This window comes from Etheostoma cragini, chromosome 11 (genome assembly GCF_013103735.1).
Source record: "Etheostoma cragini isolate CJK2018 chromosome 11, CSU_Ecrag_1.0, whole genome shotgun sequence".
In the NCBI taxonomy this organism is placed as follows: Eukaryota; Metazoa; Chordata; class Actinopteri; order Perciformes; family Percidae; genus Etheostoma; species Etheostoma cragini.
In genome coordinates, this window is record NC_048417.1 from 21411368 (window position 1) to 21434144 (window position 22777).

The 22777-nt window shown below is 41.6% G+C and overlaps 2 protein-coding genes across 4 annotated transcripts in view; both read right to left on the minus strand.

Moving 5' to 3' along the window:
- The window catches only part of umps (uridine monophosphate synthetase), a 6119-nt gene extending 1294 nt beyond the window's left edge, over positions 1-4825 (minus strand). The window contains exons 1-8 of the mRNA XM_034885699.1: positions 4564-4825; positions 3612-3765; positions 2421-2545; positions 2044-2231; positions 1856-1953; positions 1446-1606; positions 1243-1360; positions 959-1134 (exon numbers count right to left, since the gene is read on the minus strand). Coding sequence (XP_034741590.1) covers positions 959-1134; positions 1243-1360; positions 1446-1606; positions 1856-1953; positions 2044-2231; positions 2421-2545; positions 3612-3765; positions 4564-4713 — 1170 coding nt within the window. The 5' untranslated portion in view covers positions 4714-4825. The remainder of the gene's footprint in view (positions 1-958; positions 1135-1242; positions 1361-1445; positions 1607-1855; positions 1954-2043; positions 2232-2420; positions 2546-3611; positions 3766-4563) is intronic.
- Positions 4826-8218: 3393 nt separating this feature from the next.
- Positions 8219-22777, minus strand: part of LOC117952774 (fibronectin-like) — a 31021-nt gene continuing 16462 nt past the window's right edge. For 2 of the 3 annotated variants that reach the window (XM_034885297.1, XM_034885296.1), the window contains exons 20-49: positions 22360-22623; positions 21847-21941; positions 21304-21472; positions 21058-21144; positions 20596-20787; positions 19772-20044; positions 19098-19212; positions 18921-18994; positions 18745-18834; positions 18345-18611; positions 18126-18242; positions 17759-17923; positions 17469-17624; positions 17204-17317; positions 16791-17060; positions 16378-16589; positions 15768-15855; positions 15360-15545; positions 15088-15177; positions 14615-14806; positions 14408-14497; positions 13315-13423; positions 12876-13095; positions 12281-12451; positions 12054-12192; positions 11269-11436; positions 10264-10389; positions 9966-10072; positions 9750-9869; positions 8219-9309 (exon numbers count right to left, since the gene is read on the minus strand). In XM_034885297.1, coding sequence (XP_034741188.1) covers positions 9241-9309; positions 9750-9869; positions 9966-10072; positions 10264-10389; positions 11269-11436; positions 12054-12192; positions 12281-12451; positions 12876-13095; positions 13315-13423; positions 14408-14497; positions 14615-14806; positions 15088-15177; positions 15360-15545; positions 15768-15855; positions 16378-16589; positions 16791-17060; positions 17204-17317; positions 17469-17624; positions 17759-17923; positions 18126-18242; positions 18345-18611; positions 18745-18834; positions 18921-18994; positions 19098-19212; positions 19772-20044; positions 20596-20787; positions 21058-21144; positions 21304-21472; positions 21847-21941; positions 22360-22623 — 4535 coding nt within the window. In that variant the 3' untranslated portion in view covers positions 8219-9240. Of the gene's footprint in view, positions 9310-9749; positions 9870-9965; positions 10073-10263; positions 10390-11268; positions 11437-12053; positions 12193-12280; positions 12452-12875; positions 13096-13314; positions 13424-14407; positions 14498-14614; positions 14807-15087; positions 15178-15359; positions 15546-15767; positions 15856-16377; positions 16628-16790; positions 17061-17203; positions 17318-17468; positions 17625-17758; positions 17924-18125; positions 18243-18344; positions 18612-18744; positions 18835-18920; positions 18995-19097; positions 19213-19771; positions 20045-20595; positions 20788-21057; positions 21145-21303; positions 21473-21846; positions 21942-22359; positions 22624-22777 lie in introns of those variants that run through there. The other variant, XM_034885298.1, reaches the window with a different exon arrangement.

The following is a 22777-nucleotide window of genomic DNA, read 5'->3' on the forward strand; positions in this document are numbered from 1 at the left end:
GCCCCCCCCCCCCTCCCCCCCCTCCGGTCTAGCTAGAGCCGGTGAGGTGTTGTAGTTTTTCTAATATGACTAGTTGTTGCAACAGCTTGTGTAAAAACTACATTAATCTTGTAAAAAGATGTAAGTCATTAAAATGTTGTTGTTTTTTATTATATAGATAGATAGATAGTACAGACCAAAAGTTTGAACACACCTCATTCAATGAGTTTCCTTTATTTTCATAACTTTTTACATTGTAGATTATCACTGAAGGCATCAAAACTATGAATGAACACATGTGGAATTATGTACTTATCAAAAATGTGTAAATACCTGAAAACATGTCTTATATTGTAGTTTCTTCAAAGTAGCCACCCTTTGCTTTTTTGATAGCGCTGCAAACCCTTGGTGTTTTCTCAATGAGCTTCATGAGGTAGTCACCTGAAATGGTTTCACTCCACAGGTGTGTCTTGTCAGGGTTAATTAGTGGAGTTTCTTGCCTAATTAATGGAGTTGGGACCATCGGTTGTGTTGTGCAGAAGTCAGGCTGATACACAGACGACAGCCCTGTTGGACAACTGTTAGAATTCATATTATGGCAAGAACCAATCAGCTAGTAAAGAGGGCCTCAGGACCACGGGCCATCATTACTTTAAGAAATGACGGTCAGTTGGTCCGGGAAATTGCAAAAACTTTGAATGTGTCCCCAAGTGCAGTCACAAAAACCATCAAGCGCTACAACGAAACTGGCTCACATGAGGACCGCCCCAGGAAAGGAGGACCAAGACCAAGGCCTTCGTGGTCAAATAGCTAGGAAACCACTGCTAAGGAGAGGCAGAGCAGACTACCTCTCGAAGCTCATCAAGAGAATGCCAAGAGTGTGCGAAGCAATAGTCAGGGCAAAGGATGGCTGCTTTGAGAAACTTGAATAGAAGACATGTTTTCAGTTATTTCACACTTTATGTGTAATTTAGCTTACCACAGCATTTGTGTATTCACCGGTAGCCAGTGACCCCTGGGAGCTCATCTGTGCTATAAGTAAACAGCCTCGGCCCAGAGGCTTTCCTACAGCGCTCAGGCCCTTCACAACCCCGGGCCCCGGCACCCCGTGGGCATTCACTATGTGGGACCAAGACGAAATCTGGTACATACCACCTTGGAAACAGATTAAGAAACTTAAAAATATTTCTACAAAACAGGCATTTTTTTTTAAGACAGATGAATTTCACAAAAAAGCCCAAATTTGAATTTAAATCCTCTCACCTTCATACTGATGCTTCACTGTGTTCCCTATGTCAGCAAACTTGCGATCTTCAAAGATGAGGAAGTTGTGTTTCTCAGCCAAAGCCTGCAGTCTCTGGCTGAAAGCCGCTGTGTAGTCCTGTTAGGAGACATCCAAATAGCATTAGATAACGTGGCCTGACAATATGCTTTGTGTAGAATTTGGACGTGGTTTTCAGTCCCACCTTTAGGATGTCTACATGGGTCTTTAGCATGCAGATGATGGGACCCAGAGAGTCTGCTAGCTGAAGAAGCTCCTCGCTGCTCGTCACGTCGGCGGACACACAGAGGTTAGACTGCTTCTTCTCCATGGTCTTCAGCAGCTTTGACGCCAGAGGGTGGACGTCTGTAGACAAGAGAGACTGAATTAATAAAAATCTAAAAATGCAATATTCACCATCTATAATAACACCACCTCTGAACAAAACTACCGCTAACAAATGGAGAAAAACAAAATGCTTTCCCAACGATTGCTGAAATCAGTGGAAAGTATGTGTCTTTAAAATTGGATGTAACCTTGCAAAGATATATTTTCATTTATATTCACATTAGCATACTAGTGCTGGTGATTTGAGCAACTTGGAAGGCTACATACTGGGTTGTTTGGCTCTGTCTGCGTAGCTCAGCTCCATGTTCTGTTCCATACATGGCTTCTTGGTGGCAGGAACCCCATTGCCATTCTCCTCCTTGGGCCTGAAAGAGGCATGGTAAAAATGTTACTTTGCACTTGTTACATGTAAAGTATGCGTGAAAACACAAACACACACACACTAACAACTGTACCGGAACGTGTTGTTGTCCTGGATGAACTTGCGGACATTCTGGGCAGTTGGAGCATCGATGCGTTCTGCTGCCAGCAGCACGTCGAGCAGCTTGAACATGGAGATGATGGGATGGAGCTTGAGTCCCTCAGAAGCCAACCTGTCGACACCGCCTTGCTCTCTGTCCATTAGTACTACGGCATCTGTCACCTAACACAAATACAACATTTCAAGAGAGGATTACACCCACTGGGGCCAGGTTTAAGGTGGCTGCTGCCCTTGGTAACATTATTACATTCCCTGATGGACTTTAATAATAACCTTTACAGTGATTATTCAAACAAAATACATCCATGTTATACTACCATCCCTACTGCAATCTTTTATTTGAAGCTGCACCTTCAGTCCCCCTTTGTTGAGCACTTCAGCAGTCTCCAGGATGCTGCTGCCGCTGGTCACTGTGTCCTCGATGATCAGGCATATGTCCCCCTCCTGAAATGAGCCCTCCACCAGACGCTTGGTTCCTAACAGGGTTACATAAGGAGACTTATCACTCCCTATCCTGGGCAAATTGAGTCATAGTGGCTGTTACTCTAATTCAAGGCCTTGGCAGAGTCATATTCCAATGGAGAAAAGGTTTCTTCTGATTGACAAATATACTTCAAGCACATATGTATGGTCAGATTGTCTTGAGAGAGAGAACCTTCACTTTCAGGAGTTAATATGTTAGAATTTTGTTTGTCAGCTGTGTAGGGCCAGAAGAATGTCACTGGTTCACAAACAGCTTTGCATGCAGGTCAATGTCCACGTAAACAAAAAAGAAAACAAGGAACAATGCATGTGTCTAAAGCTAGCTGAGAACACATAAATCAGCTAACACAGGTCCAAAAAAGCTCTTGTCTTAATTTTCAATCATGCTGCAACTTGTCCAATAGAGGTGGAACATTTAGGTGTTTGTCTTTGACAGCTGAGAAAAAAAAAAAGACCTGTTATATCAGTTGTTGCCAAAACTGTGGTGTTATAGCATGGTTGACGCCAGACCCTTCTCAGTTGTAACAGAGTGGGTCTGAGGAGGGTTCATTCACAGTCGTTTTCCAAAAGGGTGTCACCTATGGACGCCGCTCAAATGTCTCTGGGCGTAATTGGATAGTCCTTCAACCAATCAGACCAACAATACAGGTGACGCAGGTGCTGTATCCTGTGCCTCGATATGGAAAATCTGGAAATGGGCTTGCCTTAACCGGGCTCATGGCCTGACGGACTTGCAGAGCAAATCTCAAATTTGCCGGAACTTCCTCAGGGTTTACCCAGGCTAACATAGTATTAGTGAACATTTAAACCTTTATGGAGCAACAGCAGCTCCATATGGTATCAAGATATCATTGTGGGTGGGAATTAGATTGTATTTGATTATTTAGGCTTTTTTTTTTTTTTTAAATGAGCTTAGGCTCTGATACATATCACTAAACTGGGACGATTCTAAAACACAAACACCCATCCCAAAAGACGTTCTTATGGTTGATGAACAAATTCAAGGGGAATACTCTTAAAGGCTTGATAAATTAAGCTCACATAAGCCCAGCCACCCACCATAGTCCTTGGCCTCCTTTCGCCTGATGAGCATGGGCAGCTCATGTCTAGAACAGATGATCGTGGCCAAAGGCAGGGCTGTGTATGGAACCCCACACACTGAGTCAAACTGGAGTCCCTCTTCTTGCACACGCTGGTAAATGAGACTTGACACCTGCAAATAAAACCACAAAAAAGGGGTCCAGATTCTAATGTGGTAGTGTTGTAGACGAGGACTCTACAGGTTACTCAACACTACATGGCAATCAAAACCAGGATTTTCATACACGCTTTTCATTTACTGTCCCCGATTATATTTACATTCCATTAAATCAATTTTTCTAAAACCTCCAGAGGCGATAAACTCAACACCTTTAGCGACAACTTTGTGAGAACTGGTTTTGTTGGAACCTTTTATGGCTATTAACATGATCAAATATTGGCAAGATATTTCATAAATTGGATTGTTGTGTTGGAGCAGTATTACCATTTCATGCATAACCCACTGTACATTTGTAAAAATATGTGATTATTTGAGGTTTTTCTGCATTAGAGAGAGCTGTAATTTGTGATTTCTGTTTCAGACTTGTTTTTGTTTGTTTGACTGGGACCAGATTTACAGGAAGGGGCAGCCCTGAAAAATACCAGCCCATTTTTACTGAAAGGTGACATAGCCTATAGTCAGATATTTACCATGTTTAGTTTTTGTCTTCCTTGTTTTTAACCGTATGTATATTTCTGTGTATGTACTTTGAGAGTAACAAACAGGTTTCTGTTGGGTTCTCACTTACAGTTAAAGCTGTTCCGGTTTCATATACATGTTGGGACTTTCGTCATATACATTCAACACGGGGGAACTTCACGTTCCATTGCAGCATGATTGCAGTGTTCTTTATGTTATGTTGACAGTTGTCCCTCTGGTACATTTCATATGAAGTTAATCAGTGCACTGGGACGGACAGCACGTGGTTACCTGGTTCATGAGCGCTGGGTAGGACACGAGGACCCTCAGGTCGACATAAATGGGTGTCATCATGCCGCTCTTCAGCTTGTATTCTCCAAATTTCACCGCGTCCACATCGTGGAGCTTCAGGATTAAACTGTCAATGGAAACGTTTTCCATCTCGTCTGTATTCAGCAGCTCTCTAGGCTCGCGCTCTACTTTCTGCTTCCTCAGCGGCAGCACTTCCGCTCTGGTTTCTTCAGAATAAAGGCGCCGTCCCTACTCTGATGTCACAGAGTATTTCGAAATGGCCTTTTGTATATTTTGTACAACACTGTCTAGCACAATGTCCTGGTTTTAAAATGTTTAGGTCTTGAAGTGGGTTTTCTTGTTCATGAAGCCTACAGAGTTGAGCTCGTGCGAATTAAGCTACATTGCAAGTCCGCAAGAACTCACATGCAACATCCGGTAATGAGAGGAAAATGTAGCATAACAACGGCATAAGACATTATTTTTGGGCTTTGTGTGGCCTTTATTTGACAGGGTAGCTTGAAGACAGAAAAGTGGAGAGAGAGGAGGGACAACATGCAGCAAAAGGCCGCGGCTCGGACTCGAAGCCTAGCCGTTGCCAAAGACTCGTTCACCTAACGTTCTCTAAAGGTTGCAAGGTCAAGGGAACGTTCTGACAACGTTCGCTGTTACCAAAAATGTTCCCAGTACGTTAAGAAAACGTTCCGATTTACCAAAACAACCAACACACAACCAAACCTCCCCTTCAGGGAACGTTTCCGCAACCAAAAACAAACGTTTCCAGAACATTCTGGGAACAATAAATTGTTAGCTGGGTCCCACTGCACACTGCGCTGGGTGAACTACAGGTCGCCTCAGGAAATCTTTCCGGAAGAGCGTGCAGATGTTGCGGAGGCGAAGTCATGTCCTCCCCTACTCTGCCTCTGATTGGCTTACTCTGGTTTTCACCCTAACCCATAACCAATCGCAGTCGTCCTTCCGGACCAAAAAGGGCGGGTCATGCTTTTACCATCCTAAAAATAGGAGAATGATTTAGGATTGTTTTGGTTTTCAGAACAAAACTAAGACGAGAGAAGAAGAAGAAAAAACGCATTCTACGTCAACAAAGAACTGATTTATTTCAATTAAAAAGATTCCAAAGTTAATTCTAATGTTACGATAGCCCAAATGAATTAAGGATAATCTGAAATTACAAAACATTCATGTAATTGAAGTTGATTTCACATTGAAATAATGGTGAATGTCCTATGACAGTTTCCCTTTTGGATTCAATGGTTACCTCAACTTTACAGAGAAATAATATACAGAAATAAGGAGAAGTTTCAAAAGAAAATAAAGAAGTTTAAGATAGAATATGAAAAGACAGTCAACAACAAAAAATTTTGGCAAACCCCATTTAAAGTTAATTTAAAAAGAAGAGTTGATAAGTGGATTTTTGCATGAGTGTAAATTATTTTGACTACTTAACAACTTTTTGGTTTTACATTTGCCATAGTTCATTATTTAGGCAAGCATACTAAAGGCTATTTCCTATACCAAACCAACTAAAATGCTTATTATTGTAGGTAATTGCGTTAACCATTGCGTACGTTGTTTTAAGTGACTCCCTTAGTGCGTGGTATCTGAGGTTCCTGTCAGGAACTGCCTGGTTGCTATTTTTCTTTTAGCAGGATGGTAGGGGAAGTCTCATCTCTGATTGGCTTGCCCTGATATTCTTACCCTAACCATAACCAATCCCACTCCTCTTGCCTAAACCTAACCAACCCAACCAGAGCAGTCATCCCCTACATCCTGAAAAAAACTCACTGCCCTTGTTAAGCGTTGGAGGATTTTATGAAGAGCACTCACCTTTACCAAGAGGCATCAGATGGACTCTGTTCTTAAAACTGGAATATCTGGACTTTGCTGATGAAGTGGTTTTGGTCTTGCACACGCAAACTTATCCATGACCAACCATTTCACTTACCAAGGCTGCATTGTACGCCATGATAGAGGAGCAGGCAATGACATACCAAGTCAACTCAGCCCGAATCCTTACAGAGACTAAACAATGTCTGGAAACTGCCCAGTACAGCACCAACACCAAGCTGAGACTTGCACCAGAGCTGTGTCCTGTCTACTGTTAAGTTTCAAAAAGTTAAAAACTATATATTTCTGTTTATGTATGATGCAGCCAGGTTAAGAAAACATGCATTATATCTCATTCTTCATCTCTGTGAAGAGGTCAAGGCTGGCCCTGTTGTCTCTCACCTTCCCCCTCTGTTCCTTTGAATTTATTAGATCATATCTATCATTTCATACATGAGGCAGCTCATTGGTCCCACAGGAAAGGTAACTGCTGTCCCAGCCACTTCTGGGCCAGACTTGATTGGAACAAAGAATGTGGATTCAGGTTGTTAGAAAATAGGGGAAACTGACTTGGATCCTGTGGTCGGTTGTGGTCGCATCTGACCAATAAGGAGAGTTTTCCCTTGAGGAACCACCCTCAACTCTAGGGAATAAATGTTAGTCATTTAAAAATGTTCAAGACTGATCTAATGTGACTTCATCAAGGAGAAGCATGGATCAAGTCTGCTGTCAGCTGCAGTGTTGTCCTGTTTGGTGTCTCATTCTCTTTGTCATATCATCTTTATCATGCTGTTTCATTACATTTTTTGTTCATTCTCAATTAGACCTCTAGCCTCTCTTCGTCCTCATCAAATTAAAGAACACAAGTTATTTTTTTCTAACACTACCCTGCTGTACGGCTCTGACTGCCGTCTTGCCCAAAGACACTTTGACATGGGACTGCAGGGCCAGGGATTGAACCATTTAACATGTAATAGGCATCAATATAGTTAGGCTATACTTTTTGTAAATATAGATGTATTGTGACTGATTTACTCATTACTTACTGTGTAACTGATTGTGTTAAATGGGCTTATGTGTTGTCTCACATTAGTCGCCGTACATTAAGGTGAATCAAATCAAAATCATGTCATGGCAGACTTTGTGAAATCAATAAATATGGTGTAATTGTGATAAGAATCCATATAATTTTGTATAGTGATAAAAAGTGTGATTTCTACCCACTACATGTGGACAGAAGTCCATATTGGGTGTTGGTTTACTTGGTTTGGGGAACTTTTTCATAAAGATGCAACAAAACAAATGTCTGTGCTTTATGTTATGTATTATTAATGTGGGGAGAATGATACATTATATTGGAATTTATTTGGGGGGGTAAAAAAGATAATCATGTTTTTATGTTGATTGTGTTACCAAAGAAATGGAAAATAGACTAGACTATAACTAGCATAAGAAAGTCAATGCTAATGATAATGTTTCTTTTTGTGTGCAGGTGTTTGTGATGTAATTACACAAACTGGACAAAGTCCTAGGAGGTTTTCATTTAACAACAAACAAACAAGTTGATATAAATCAGATAAATCAACAATCAAATGGAAGGCTATAATTGAGCAGTATCTACTACAGCTACATATAGTAGTATCAGCTACAGTACAGATCTAACTGTACTGTAGCTGCCTGCAACCCTTTGGCTCCTGGAGGAGTAATGGTAATACATTAAAGTGTGTGTGTTATCCTCACCTGCTGTAAGAAATAACCTGGGATATACTGCTTCTCCCCCAACAAAAGAAACTTACATTTGGTTTGAGTTTTTTCACTTTATAAAAAGATTCAGTCCACAGTAGTTCAGATTTTGGCACCAACAATATAAAAAAAAAAAAAAGTTAATCAAAAAGTGTACACCCCAATGAAGCATTGAAAAAAATGCATGAATAATAAGGGATAAATTAAAGAAATGAACTAAAAATATAAAAAAAAATAAAAACATTTATGTAATTAAAATGCATTTCACTTGGAAATAATGGTGAATTTTACAATATTTTTTTTTTTAAATACCAGTTACTCTTTTGGTCAGCTTTAGCTTTGTAGATTTCTTACATGCTATACCTTACGTACTTTTAAAATGGCCAAATTACAGGTCACAGATTCCCATCTACACGATGACTCAAATAGCTGTATTAATAGCAAGTCACATTTTTAATAACTCAAAAGAAACAGTGCTTTTAAGGAAAGTTTGTTTTGAGTTTCTTGAGATTTAAATTGAAATCTTAGTGATCCATTGCTCACATAAACTCACATTCCTGATTCAGATTTGCACTCTATCATTACCTAAATATTTTCTGAATAGACAGTCAGAGTGAGACTCAAAATCATGGGAAATGCAACAGATGTGGCTACAGTCCTTAGGGATGTCTATTCTCAGTCAAAGGAAGAAAACTGTCATGGAATGTTTTTGAAATATTCAAAAAAAAGTCCCAATGCAACAGTTAAAATACAGGTGTGTGGGTGTGGGTGTGTGAGTGTGTAGGCAGGTTTTAGGGGTTCAAGCAGCAGGATGTGTGCTCACTGATTTAGGAAATCCTTGTTTCTACTGAAGAAGGACCATAACCAACATGAAAAGATGAACATATGTTTGAAAAGGCACAGGTGTGTGTAGAAATGTCTTGTTAAGGCACGTTCATTTGGTGAAGAGAAAACCTTTAAGTAGAGAACTGATGGAAATGTCTTCTCTATAAAACTAAACAAAACAGGAGAAGGCTTCCTTCTTGAAGTGGTTGTGATGCTGTAGTAGTGACACTTCATCCTCCTGTAATCATAGTCCCCTCCAGACTAATCTAAGGGGTTATTAGCATCTGCGAGCAGCTCCGGCCTCAAACATTCAATCGGACACTGGATGTTCTGGAAAGCAGAGAACGATAGGGCAAGAAGGGAAGGAAAGAGAGAAAATGAGATGTTGCGATTTATAAGTGTTGATTGGATATTTAGCAAAAAAACTCCAAATCAATGAGAAATTACAGCTCACAAAAAGCTGAATTCAATAATTAATACTTTATTAAGGGTAAGTAGACACCCGAGTTTCAGTTTGTGGAGAATCAACATGCAGTAGCATCCATTAGAAAAAGAAAAAGAGTTCTGTGGGTGTGCTTTACTTATCCCATCCATTTAGGCATGTTTAGATAAACCAAGTCTCTTTCAATTTGAATGATCAGTGGATATGAGTTGTTAGAGTATGGTTACAGTGTGTTGATGTTTGTGACTAAATAGGAATATTTATGTATTGGGTTTGTTTTATCAGAGAGAAGAACATTAGTAGTAAAAGGTATCGTGAGGAGACTGACCAGTTTGCGTAGAGCGTTTTCTCTGTACCGGTCGAAGGTATCAGAATGAACCGGTTGAAGGAGGCTAGCGTCCACATCAGTCTGTCCTCCTGGCCTTCTGCAGTTCTCACAACGCCAGCCCTGAAGAGGTGGAGGGAGAGGTTAATGCTCTTCTGATGGTAGGACACACAAACCCATACATAAAGCAGCAGTGGATACACACACAGTGTAACATACCTGTTGTCCTCCATAGCAGGTACAGGTACAGATGGCGCCCAGGTATTCCTTCTGCCACTGGTTTCCAACCTGGTACATTTTACCATCGTCATAACAAGTCGACTCGTCTGGAGGGTGAGAGTAACATTAAAGTGTATTTTAACGTGTTCCCACTTCCTTTCACAATAAACGTGAATGGGCAATTGAATTTCTTTACAAAATAATTGAAAGAAGATATATACTTAACGGAATCAGCCTGTATCACAATACTGCAAGCCTGACGTCTCAATTAGTGTGTGTCCACATACAGTATACTTACGGGGTTCACATTTGAATTCTCCCTTGCCATTTCCCAGGCAGGTGCAGCTCATCATGTGACCGTTTTCAGCCTGGCGATCCCACTTTTCGCCGACGCGGTAGTTGTTATTGTTGTCATGACACCACTCTGAAGTAGGAGGAGAGGTAATAATAAAGAGAGAGAGAGAAGTAAAGGGTGTGAGGATGGCATGGAGAAAGGAGGAGGAAGGTTTGAGAGCAAAGGTTGAGAGTGTGGAGGAAGGAGTTTGAAGTGGATATGTGGGGGAAGTTCATCAGTTGATGTAGAGAGCAGCCAAAAACAAACTTTTCCTCTTTACACATAAAAGAATTACAGCATTCACAGAGACCGGTTGTCACACAACTTAATTCACTGTAAAACAAGCCTAAGAGAGCTTTACTGGTTCCCAGTTGAATTAAGTATCATCCCAGCGCGGACACACACTTAGACATCATCACTCAGAGAATGACATGATGGTTGGTGATCTCAGTTTCTGGTATTGTAATGTTAGCTAGATGGACAATACAAATAACTGAGACCGTCAGTTAGCTTAGCTTTCTGCTGTGTGTTTTCACAGTATACAGAGGCAGAGCACAGAACAACATGGGCAGACTACAGACACACTCACATACAGTAAAGAAATAAGCATCTTTATGATGAATGTATGTATTAAAAAACATATTACACTATATACAGTTGAACTTCACACAAATACAAAGGCTGCCCATGCTGTAATTGTATTACCGTGTGCTGCAGCACATAGAAGTGCACAATTCTATGGCATTCTGTAGCTAGGGAATTTATAAAGTATATGATGTCAAATGTATTTTTTGTTGTTGTGTTCCACATAACTCCAATGATTCTTTCGAATTTTCTAACAATATGTTTTATTATTTTCCTGTTATAAATTCCTCTTGAGTAAATCACATAGAATTATTTTATTCTAATTCCATGGTGTGTTGCTGGGTGAGCAAAGCATGGTGTTATGGGGGTTATTAAGCCACTCACTGGATGAATCACACCTAAAATGGCCACTGCCCAGCCCCAGGCAGCGACACCACAGCTTAAAGCCCGTCTCAGACATGCGCTCCCACTCTGAGCCCACCTCGTGGTACGTCTGTGTGAATATGTCATAACACACATCCCGGTTGGTGGAAATGGGGATGTCACCTGGAACTAAGGGATGGAAGAAACGCATGTTTAGAACAGAACTGACATGATACACACAATCCATCTTGGGATTTGAATGCTGCATTAATCAAATTGTCCATAATTAAACATTGTTAAACATTTATTACAGTCTTTGCTAAGATATTTATGATTAAAGCTATAGTGCGTAGTTTCTGTCTCCCCCATGAGGAATTGTAAGTAAAGACATCCAAACGGTCGGTGCATTCTATATGATACAGCCTTCCGTGTTCAGCCCCAGCTCCTCCTCCACGCAGTTACTAGCAGCCAAGGAGGAAACGGAGGATTAAAAGAACACAATGGACTCATTATCTTCACTTGAGTTTCTGTGCACAAAAATCGCCAGAAGACACAATCTTGTGAACATAGCTATACTGAGAAATACAAAGAGAGTTGTATAGGACTAATAGTATTAATTAGCTTTGTAGCAAATCATTTGGCAATGACTTAAATGTAACGGACGTTCATTAATATCAAAAAGTTACGCACTAAAGCTTTAACTCACCTTTTTGTACACACATGCTACATAGGAATGCATTTAAAACTTTATTTCGGTGTGAGAGAAAAATTCTCCCAGCACACTTTGTCAGTGGGGACTACTGTACCAGCGTTGCCAACGGTTACAACTTCCTCCAAAACCTTCTCTTTAGACCCGTCCCTCATGGCCTCTACAACAACGTTGTAGGACGCCCCGGATGTCAATCCAATCAGTGTGGCACTGTTGGAGGTGCCAGGAAGACGCATCTACATGGAGGGAGAGAAAGTTAACAAGCAGTTCTTACTACTCCAGCGGTAAATATGTGTGTGTGTGTGACTATGTGGGTGCATATACCTGAAAGCCCCTTTCCTCCAGTTGTGTAATAGGATTACAGGACACCTCATACTCTGAAGTATGAGGAACACCAGACCAGGAGATGGTTGTGATTGTCTGTGCTTCGTAGGGCAATTCTGTTTCGTTGTCAGGGAAACCAAAGGCAAGACCTGGCAGGGGACCCTCGCTCACCTACAGGATCAAACATACAGTTTAGAGATAATGTGAGCTCATTAGCTCACCAAATATTTCACATACTGTATACACGTTCATGTTAAATAGGAATGCCAATGTAAAAAGCAGCCCAGGTGTTCAGCTTCTGGTCAAGTTTCATATTTATTAATAAGAAGAAGATACATCATGTATTAAAACTAACAAGTATCAAGGTTTTTTTTATATGTAAAGTAAGAAAGTTGAAGTTAGGCATACTGAACAGGGATTTCCAATCATCAGAGACTTATTTATTTAAACCACGGTTTCATGTTGCCATGCTGCAATCCTAAACTCAAGATAATATAAATCTAAATGAAAGTGGATAAATATAACATTTTTACTACAGTATTTAAATATCATGAGGTGCATCAGATTTACAACAGATCATTTAAGTCTCACACACCTTGACCAAGGGTACTCTGTTTCCATCAGGGCCTGCAACAGGAATATAGATCAGAGGTTCTCTGAGAGTTGGTCTCTGGCCTTCTCTGGGTCCACTGAAGGGGCCATGCAGTCCATTGTTAGGGCCCAGGCTCTGGTACTCGGTATAGATGTGCTGGCCCTGCTGGCCTGGTTGGTTTTGGCCACTAGTGCCAGACAAGTGAACATGGTTGGTGTCGAAACTGGACACAGAAAGAGAGAGGGATGAAGAAAGAAAAGGAACAGGAGATCCAAATAGAAAGAATAAAAAGCAGGAGATGCCATTGGGGGGAAAAGAATGAACAAAAAAAGAGAAAAAATTTGATCAAATAAGATAAGATCAAAAGCACCAACTCACTGCACATACAGTTTATGCATTTTTGGTTTCCCTTCTTTTTCAGTATGGTTATGCAGGCTCTTACATCTTGTCATTGAAGGACTCTGGAACATCCAGGATGTCAGTGGTCGGCCGATGAGGTACAGGAAGCTGTGGCAGCTCGGGAACCAATAGGTGAAGATCTGGAGCTGGCTCTGATTGGACGAGAGGCATATATATGTTAGCTGTTGCAAGCAAGCAAGGCAAAGACAATACACAGATCCACTAGCTTAACTTCTAGCAGTTAAAAACACAAGATGTTTGCGTTTCCACTGTGCTGCTTACAAAACAGGTAACTCATTACCTGCCTGTCTCTAATAATGCAATACACAAAGACAAACATCCATCAAGAAGTTATCTACTCATGTTCAATTGGAAAACTAAAATAGATTGAAGATTTAAAAGGGTGAAAAAGCATCTAATGGATCCATACAAGCCCAGACACAGACTGAGGTAGTTCAAGTTATGGGAAAATGGGATGTTATAATTGTTTGCTGATTAGTGTTGACTAGCTAACACAATGCTGGTATGAAACATTGATAATTATGGTCATAGAAGGATTTAAATGACAGTCATTGTCAAGGGCTACATGCTGTCATTCTGTTATTAGCAGCAGTTAGACAAGAAAGGCAGCAGAGGGCAGCAGAGCCTAGCTCTCAAACACATGGCTTATGTATAGTTATAAAAAAAGAACTAAAAGTATCTTTGAGAGAAGTTATTCTTCATTATAACAGTCCTGACAAAGAAGCATAATCAGACCAAGTTCTCTCCTTGAGTGGACACACTAGATTACCTCACCTAAATTCCTGAAAGTGGGTTATATAAAATCAGCCCATAATGTTTTATTTGATAGTTTTATGATCACTTTGTGGAAAATTAATAGCAGATAGATTTGTTATTCTACAGCATTAGTTGTATGTAATTCTTCAGGATTTCAAACTCTAAGATAAAATGATGCTCATCTTTGCAAGAGACATGAGCAATGATCTGTTTCTCCAAAATGACAGCTGAATGTTTTTTGATGTCACAATGTCATCCATATTTTCAATATAGGAGCAATCTTTACTTAAAAAAAATTAATTAAAAATACAGTTTGCACAGGCCATACGTGCTGGCAAGTGGATGATGGGTGTACTCACGTGTTCTGGCTTTGCCCACAAGAGGTGTGCTTCTTAAAGCATTCTGCAGCGCGACAATCTTAATGACATACTCTGTCCCTGGTTTCAGACCTGTGACCAAGCACAAGAAGAACACAAAATTAGCTATGTTGTTATTTGCTTTTTTGAATCATTTGTATTTGTGTGTATGTTCTATTAGCCTGAGTAAATCTCATGCTCCACACTCACCATTAATAATGGTGTAGCTCTGGCCTGCATGGGGTCTGGGGGTAACCTCTCGAGGCAAACCCCCGGCCTCCTCATAGGTGACATAATAGCCAGTAACCCCTGGACTGCGTGATGGCTCCCAGGTGAAAGAGATGCTGTTAGGGTTCAGAGAGGTGAAGCGGATATTCGTGGGCGGCATGACCACTGGTTTGGCTGGAAGAGACAGACAAGTTAGTAAAAACTCAACTACGTCTTATTTTGTGCATGCATACTAGCTACACCTATAGTGAAGAAATAATATTACATCTGCATGTAACTAAAACACTGATTTGAATGTATTGAATTGTGTCCATTCAGCACTATGTAAGGGGGAGTCAATTTTATATTTACAAATATCTAAGAATATTAATATGCCAATTTGGGATATTTTAATTTAATATTTTAAGCAGTACTACTGGCTTGAGCGACATTGTAGGATTGAGATGAATAGTTACCTGTGGTGGCAGTGAGTGTGAGAGGTGCACTGCGTCCGTTTCCTTTCAGTGTATAGATATTGATCTTGTAGTTGGTGCCTGGCTCCAGACCTGAAGTGAAGACGCAGTGACAGCTTAGTGAGGGGTTTTATGCTTTTTTTTTAAAGTAATCCTAAGAAATCTGAGGTTATGATTGAATTATGAAATATGCAATTTTAACTTAATCTTCCAGCTGTGGGTTTACACTACATCTTTGTGTATGTAAATGCGTGTGCATTCTCATATCTGTGTACCTGTAATAGTGAATGAGCGTGAGTCAGCGCCAATGGTCTTTTGAATGGGTGTGTAGCCTGTAGAAGAGGTGGTGGGTGTGGCCTCAACCAGGAAGCCAGAGATGGGTTCTGTCTTGGAGCGCCAGGTCAGGGTGATGGAAGAGTCATTGACGTCAGAGATACGAACACGACGAGGGGGGCTGATATCTTGAGGTAGATGAGGACAGAGAGAGTGAGTAAGAGCCAGAAGGAACAAACCCAGTTGTGAGAGAGTATAGATCTTTTAATGACGAAATCAATGCAAGAAGAGCTTTTTGCACAACCCCAGAACTGGCAATGTTACTTTAGCAAAAATGCCATCTCTCTGTTTTCATGTCATGTCAATGCATTAATTTGTCAGAATATAAAAAATACATGTTAAAAACTCACTCTCCAGAGTAGTGACCTCTCCTTGGACTGGCCTGCTGGTCAGAGAGTTTTTCAAAGCATAAACATGGACTTCATAGGCAGTTGCAACCTAAGGGAGATAGAGAAAATTAGACTTCACAGTCTCTCACGGCGTTGCCAGTTTCCACAGGACTGAGTTTTCCGCAACAATGTTGTAGCGTCTAGCAACTATTGGTGCTTTCACAAAATATTTACATAATGACATTTTTGATAAATAATCATCAGTAATGTGGATATAATGACTAAGTATGGTAAAGGCAAATAATAGAACAGTTACAGCAGACTAGTAAGTTCAGAAAATGACATAATTTTATTGTAATGCAGCATTTAAAACCAGGAAAAGACAACACTTATGCCCTGATACAATATTATGATATCCAAAATCTAAGACAACATATAGTCTCATATCACAATATCAATATATTGCCCAGCTCTATCTGTAAGTCCATTTTCATGCTCTAATAACAGAAATGAAATCCAATAGGTATCTGAAAGGTCAAAAAACAAACTAAAAACTCATTCACTTCTGACTTCTCTTCAAGAGACAAATACAAATGGAGTCCTTCATTCAGACTCAGAGACCCACACTCACCATGAGTCCAGAGATGTGTGCCTGTGTGGCGTCTGGGGCCAAGTTGATCTCCTTGGTAGGACCGCTCTTGTTCTTTGGGTTCACCACCACTCGGTAGCCCGTGAGGCCCGTTAGGCCAGTTAGTCGGTTTTCCTGACCCGGCACAGACCAGCGCATAGTGAATGAGGTAGGGCCAACCTGGGAGAACTGGAGGTTGGTGGGGGGGGAGATGGCTGTGGGGGAGAAAAAAGACAGTTTGAGGGAGACAGTACTTAGTATCGACAGAGGGAAGTTCTCATCGAATACTGTCAAGTCAGAAATAAAAGGATTTTACACCAAATGAATTTTCTATTTGGTTTCAGAACTTTTTGTTGGATCACATTTTTACCTCAAATATATATAAAAAAACATCTAGAATTAATCTCGTTGCCTACCTGTAGCTTGTGTCCCGACCAGTGGTGTGCTGGCCGTGTCATCATGCACTGCGATGACTTTCACAGTGTATTCAGTGCCCGGTTGCAGACCGTAGATAGTAGTAGACTCAGCATCTCCTCGGGGAGCAGGGCGCAGCTCTCTCTCACCCTCCTCTGGACTTGAATACAAGACGCGATAAGATGTGACAATTCCCTCAGGACTGTCCCAGGTGATCTTCAGTGAGGTGGAGTCGATGTCTGAGAATGTCAGGTCCTTGGTATGGTCTACACCTAAAAGGGTGATGAGAGCGGATAGAAGGGTGGCAAGGTAGTGGGGTTGGAGAAGTAGGGGGAGAGGTCACGGGCATTTTTTTCAATTTGTGAAAAACAGATAACATTTCACAGATTTAGTTCTACAAAGTGTATACCCTCACTTGTTAAAAAATTCACCGCCAGTGGGGCGCTCTCTCCATCTTGCCCAAGTGCATAAACACTCAGAACGTACTCTACAGTGGGCATCAGTCCTGAGAAGGTGATCTCTGTCTGGTCTGGAAAAGAGAAAGAAAAGGATACAAAAACAAGGAAGACAAAGACACATTAGAGTTTCCTCAACTGAAAGCCAGAAGTTTATAGCTAATTAAGCTTTTAAATACTGACAAAACACTACATGGTGGAAGCTTTGTACTGGAAACACCATACCTGGAGCCACCACCTCAGTGAAAGATTGCCCCTGTCCATTTCTGGGGACCCCAGTCACCCTGTATCCCTTGATTGGGCCCTGGGCAGGGCTCCACTTCACTTTGACACGGTTGTCATTTATTTTCATCACCTCCATTTCAGAGGGAGAGTCAACACCTAAGAGGATGGAGAGATGAAGGGGAGAATGTTGTGAGTTGAAACATGAAGAGGTTGGATAATCACAAAAAATGGGTGACTGTTTGGTCTCTGGGGGCGTGTGTGTGTGTGTATGTGTGTGTGTGTGTGTGTACCTGTCTTGTGCATGACATAGATTGGAGTGCTGGAAGCGGGGCTGTCTCCTCTACCAGTCACAGCGTAGACGGTGATAGTGTAGTCAGTACCAGGCTTCAGGTTGTTGATTGTGGCAGTGGACTGAGAGCCAGGCACTGTGAACTCCTTAGGATTACTGTGACCTCCTGGATGACAAAAGGATTGTGTGGTAAATATTAGAGAAACTAATATCTTAATACTCAATAGACTGATCCTACAGTGACATGAATCTCCACAATAAAAACACAGTAGGAACTACAGGAAGGGAAAATACACTTAGAAAAAAAAGTTTCCTGGCAAAAAATAAATAAATCAAATAATCATTTCAAGCCATTATTACTAACTCACCGGACTCTCCATGAGTGATCCTGTAGTAGCGCACAGTGACCGGTGGGGCATCCCAGCGGACGGTGATGCTGGTAGGGCTGGAGTCTAGCACTTCCAGGTCTGTGGGAGCATCAGAGACTAGAGAGAGAGTAAAGAGCCGGACACAAAAAATTGAATAAACACCATGATGATGATAAAATGGTGCGCAATCAAACAAGTATTAGATTAGGATTTTCATACTCGTCTTCTGTTTCCCACTGAGCGGCAGGCTCTCTTGGGTCCCGCTCACTGCGTAGATGTTGACCAAGTACTCTGTGTCTGCAGTGAGTCCTGTCAGGGTGAAGTGGTTCCTGGACGGGGGCAGCCTCTCATCCTTGGCTCGCCCGCCACTGACCATCTGGTAACGCATACGGTAACCGGTGATTTTGCTCTGGGGAGCAAGCCAGTGGATGGTAAAGGAGTTGGTGAAGATCTCAGAGAAACGCAGGCCAACCGGTGAATCCAGAGCTGAAGACATGATGAAAAACACAGCAAAACATTTTTGAAAAGATCAACATTCATATGATCTGTGCCCCAAAAAAGAAGCAATTTCCGGCCTGATCCTGGACCCTGTGGTAAAGTTAGATCGTGTCAGACTCACCTGTTTTCTGGGTGCCGATGAGGGGCGAGCTCTCTCTTTGCTCATCCACCCACACCACGCTCACCAGATACTCTGTGTTGGGCAGCAAGTCTGGGGACAGTGAAAGAGACAAAAATACAAATGTAGTTGTTTGTGTGTCTGTGTGGTGTGTATTTATTCAATTTACTTTAACTTACGTCTCAGCACCACGTTGTTACTGCCTCCTGCGTTGATTTCTGTAGTGTCATCTTCATCGTCAATGGGATGATACCTGAATAATAAGGATACCAACATAAGACCAGTATGTCCTAAAGATAACATCTGAATCAGAAAGAAATTATTTCTGGGTTTTAAAAACATTCATGTTTTCTTACCTGACGAGAAAGCTTTTGATGTCAGCGGTGTGGGGGACATGGGGAGCGACCCAGGTGACTTCCATGCTGTCTGGACCAACCTTGCCAAAGCCCAAATCAGTGGGTGCTGGTACAGCTATTAAAAAGAGATAGCAGTTATAGAAAGATATGAGGTAAGAGAAACCAAAAAATAATCTTATGATAATAATAAATGAAATTATGACTAAGAAAGAAAAGTCGTCCATCTATTTGAAGGAAGAGTCTGTGTTATGTGTGTGTCAGTGTAAATCCGTCTGCAGTTTTACGACTTCTTAAAAGTGAGAGAACAAGTAGTGTTTGCATTGGGAGGCAAAATAAGCCTCAACATGATTAAACCCTGCAACTTAAACCAGATGGACCTCACATACACATACACACACACAGAGGATTATTTAACTGAAAACACAGCATGCTATGCAATTACATCAGCAGCTTTAAAGGTTTGATTTACATAGCCATGTCTTAGGGTTAATAAGAAACTTATTACATTAAAGATCTCACCACACACAATGTAATGCGTGACACACGTAGGCAACTCTAGTAAATCCACCTATCTACTTATAACAATAGTTGTGATAGTTCGGTAATTGTATTTACAACTGAGTGGCTCTTCCAATCAGAAAAGGTAATGATATTACCAATAGAGGACTTCTTACAGGTCTGCTGAGTGACTGTGGTGGGCTCGCTCTCGCCATTCTCCGTCACAGTGATCACACTGATGTCATAGTCGATACCAGGTTCCAGTCCGTAGACGGTATAATGACCAGTCGTTGGCTGGACCATGTCTTGAAAGATGGGTACGCTCTCGCCGGCAGCCACCACTGTGATCCTGTAACCGGTGATGGTTGTGGTGTTGAGCGGTGACCAGCGGAGACTGATAGAGGTGTCGCTCACGTCCTTGAAGGTGAGGTCCGTCAGCTGTGGGACTTCTGGGTGGGTGGGAAAGAGGATTGGAGGGAAGGGGTGCAGGGGCACAGGGGAGAAGAAAAAACAGAGAGAAGACAACAGAAACACCAAACAAACGAGAGGCAAAGGAGGAAGGAAAGGGAAGAGGACCAGAAAGAGGAAACCAACAGACAAAGAGACAGGAGCGGTGGTCAAGGCGAGCAACTAAAATTGTCTGCTTCCAGTAGGCTGAGATATTTAACATATCACTGCAATGGAAGAGCTCATGGAAAACAGCTTTTCCCTGGTATATATTGCCATATAGTGAGGTTTCAACTAGTGTTCAATGAAGCTTCTCCATTAAACATTCTTAATATATACACAGGTAATATAGCATTAGTGCTGTATGAGTAAGAGCGGTAATGCTAACAGAGCAGAGGTAGTATGTGTTAAATGTTGGAAGTTAATGTGTGATTTTGACACATTAACTTTCAACAAAATATGTTAAGTTAGCAACTGGGACAATGCAGATCCATTCCCTATGGTGTCAGAAACCCATCCAACCCCCAGGATTATGAACTGACCCCTCACCCACCTGGTGTAATGATAGTTGAAATAGGAGTGCTCTCCATATCATCCTTAACAGTAACAACACTGATGTTGTATTCCACTCCTGGACTGAGATTCTCCAGGGTGCAGGAGTTCTGACCTGCCTCCACAAACTCCTCCACACTGTTTCCTTGCTGCCCATTGGTGGGAGTGCATGTCACTCTGTAGCCGGTGATGTCTTGGAGGGAGAGAGGAAAAGAAAATTTATGTGAGATAGGAGGAAGAAACTGGAGATAATGCATCATTTAGAACAATTACATGCTGAGGGAAAAAAACAACTATGGAATGGAAATTAGAAACTGTCACAGGGAAGAGACTGTAGGTCACTGACGAATGATTCAGACAAAAAGGAGAATGGTCAACCAACCCACATTTTGATTATTTGTACACTTAGGTAGGTGGCTATGTGGCTGTGTGTGTGTGTGTGTGTGTGTGTGTGTGTGTATACCTGGTGTACTGGCCCCGTTCCATTGGACTGTGAGCTCTCCGGTACCTGGGTTGGACTCCAGGTTGAGATCAGTAGGAGGAGACAGAGCTGGAGACAAAGAAGACAAAGAGGAGTCAGAGGAGAAGGAAAGGAGCTTGTGTAAAAAAAATGCATAAAGCAGAAACATTGGAGGATCAAAGAAAACAGCAAGCAATGAAAGGAAAACCAGAATTAAAGGTGAACGAGTCAATATTGATTTATTCTTACGTGTGACAACACGGCGCGTGACTGGGGTTCCCTGCTCGTGGCCGTTTATTACTGGCTGGACGCTGTATGTGTACTCCACTCCCGGAGTAAGACCAGAAATGTAAATGCTTCCTGAGTCAGAGGTCACATCTCTGGGGGCTTCTCCGCCCTGACTGGGACGTACTGTCAACTGAAAGATAAGTGCACACAGTGTTAGAGAGACAGCAGAGAGTGAGACATGGATTGTAGGGTACAGGAGGTAAAGGTCAGAGGGCAATGTTTTCCCAAGAACATGGACGCCAGCAGAAGATTCTCATCTCTGGTGTGACATTGTCTGACCAATCACATTTAAACCCTGAGGTCTGTAGTTCCCATGTGGTCTTACTGCAATGGGCCCGACACAGACCCAGAAATAACTGGAATGTGATCTCCACAGCAAACAGAAGAAAACACAATCTAGTCTTTCATTTAACAAAAAGGGACAGAAAGGACAACGTTCGCTTTATGAATATGTGGGTATAAAAACACTTTGTATGTTATGTACAGTATTAGCAGAGAGCCTACCTTGTATTCAATGCGTGGAACTGGAGTCCAGGAGATTATAATGGAGGTGTCAGTCACATCCGTGCTAAAATGAGGAGCGTTGCCCATTGGTGGGTCTACACACACACACACACATGGAGAGTAAAAGTGTGTTCTGATTAGTTAGTGTGACACGGTATGTAAAGATATATAGCACCCCACCCCCCACCGTGCGGACTGACATATGAGTGCATGCATTTTCAGAATATTGCACCTGTGTTTTCACTGAACCGTATCCGTAATGCCAACGGGTCCTCTACTCATTTGAAATCTTGGTTTTTGAGGGCAGAAACCATAAATAATATTTTGGATTTATTATAAGATGACCACTGCCAATGTATGTTGTGCACGTATTCTAAATGAGACTTGTAACATGATACTTTTAAAAATCATACCCTCACTTAATATAACAAATCCTAATCGAGGCAAAGACATGCCCCCTTTGAGCACATGCACAGTGACCACACTGATTTAAACCATGCATCAGACACTCACTAGTGGTAAATACAGCGGTCTCTCCTTCACTGAGTGTGTAATCTTGCTCGGCATGTAGCGTAGCGGTGTACTCAGTATCAGGCTTCAGGTTGAGGAGGGTGTACTGGGTAAGGCGGGCAGGCAGGTGCAGCTGCTTGGGGTTAGAGCCCTCAATGGAGAGGAGGAGACGGTAGCCAGTGACTTTGGCATGAGGGGCAAACCACAATATCACAGCACTGTCCTCCGTCACGTTTGTGAAATGGATATCTGTGGGTGCATCAGGCTCTAAAAAGAGACATCAATAAAAGCTCTGTTAGATGTGGAGAGTTTGGTTGTTTTATTCATTTTATCAATTATCCACAGAGACAGTCTCAATTCAATTCATTGTGGTATTAAAATCAACCTGCAGAGACTTTATATCTTGTTTCATTATCCTTGA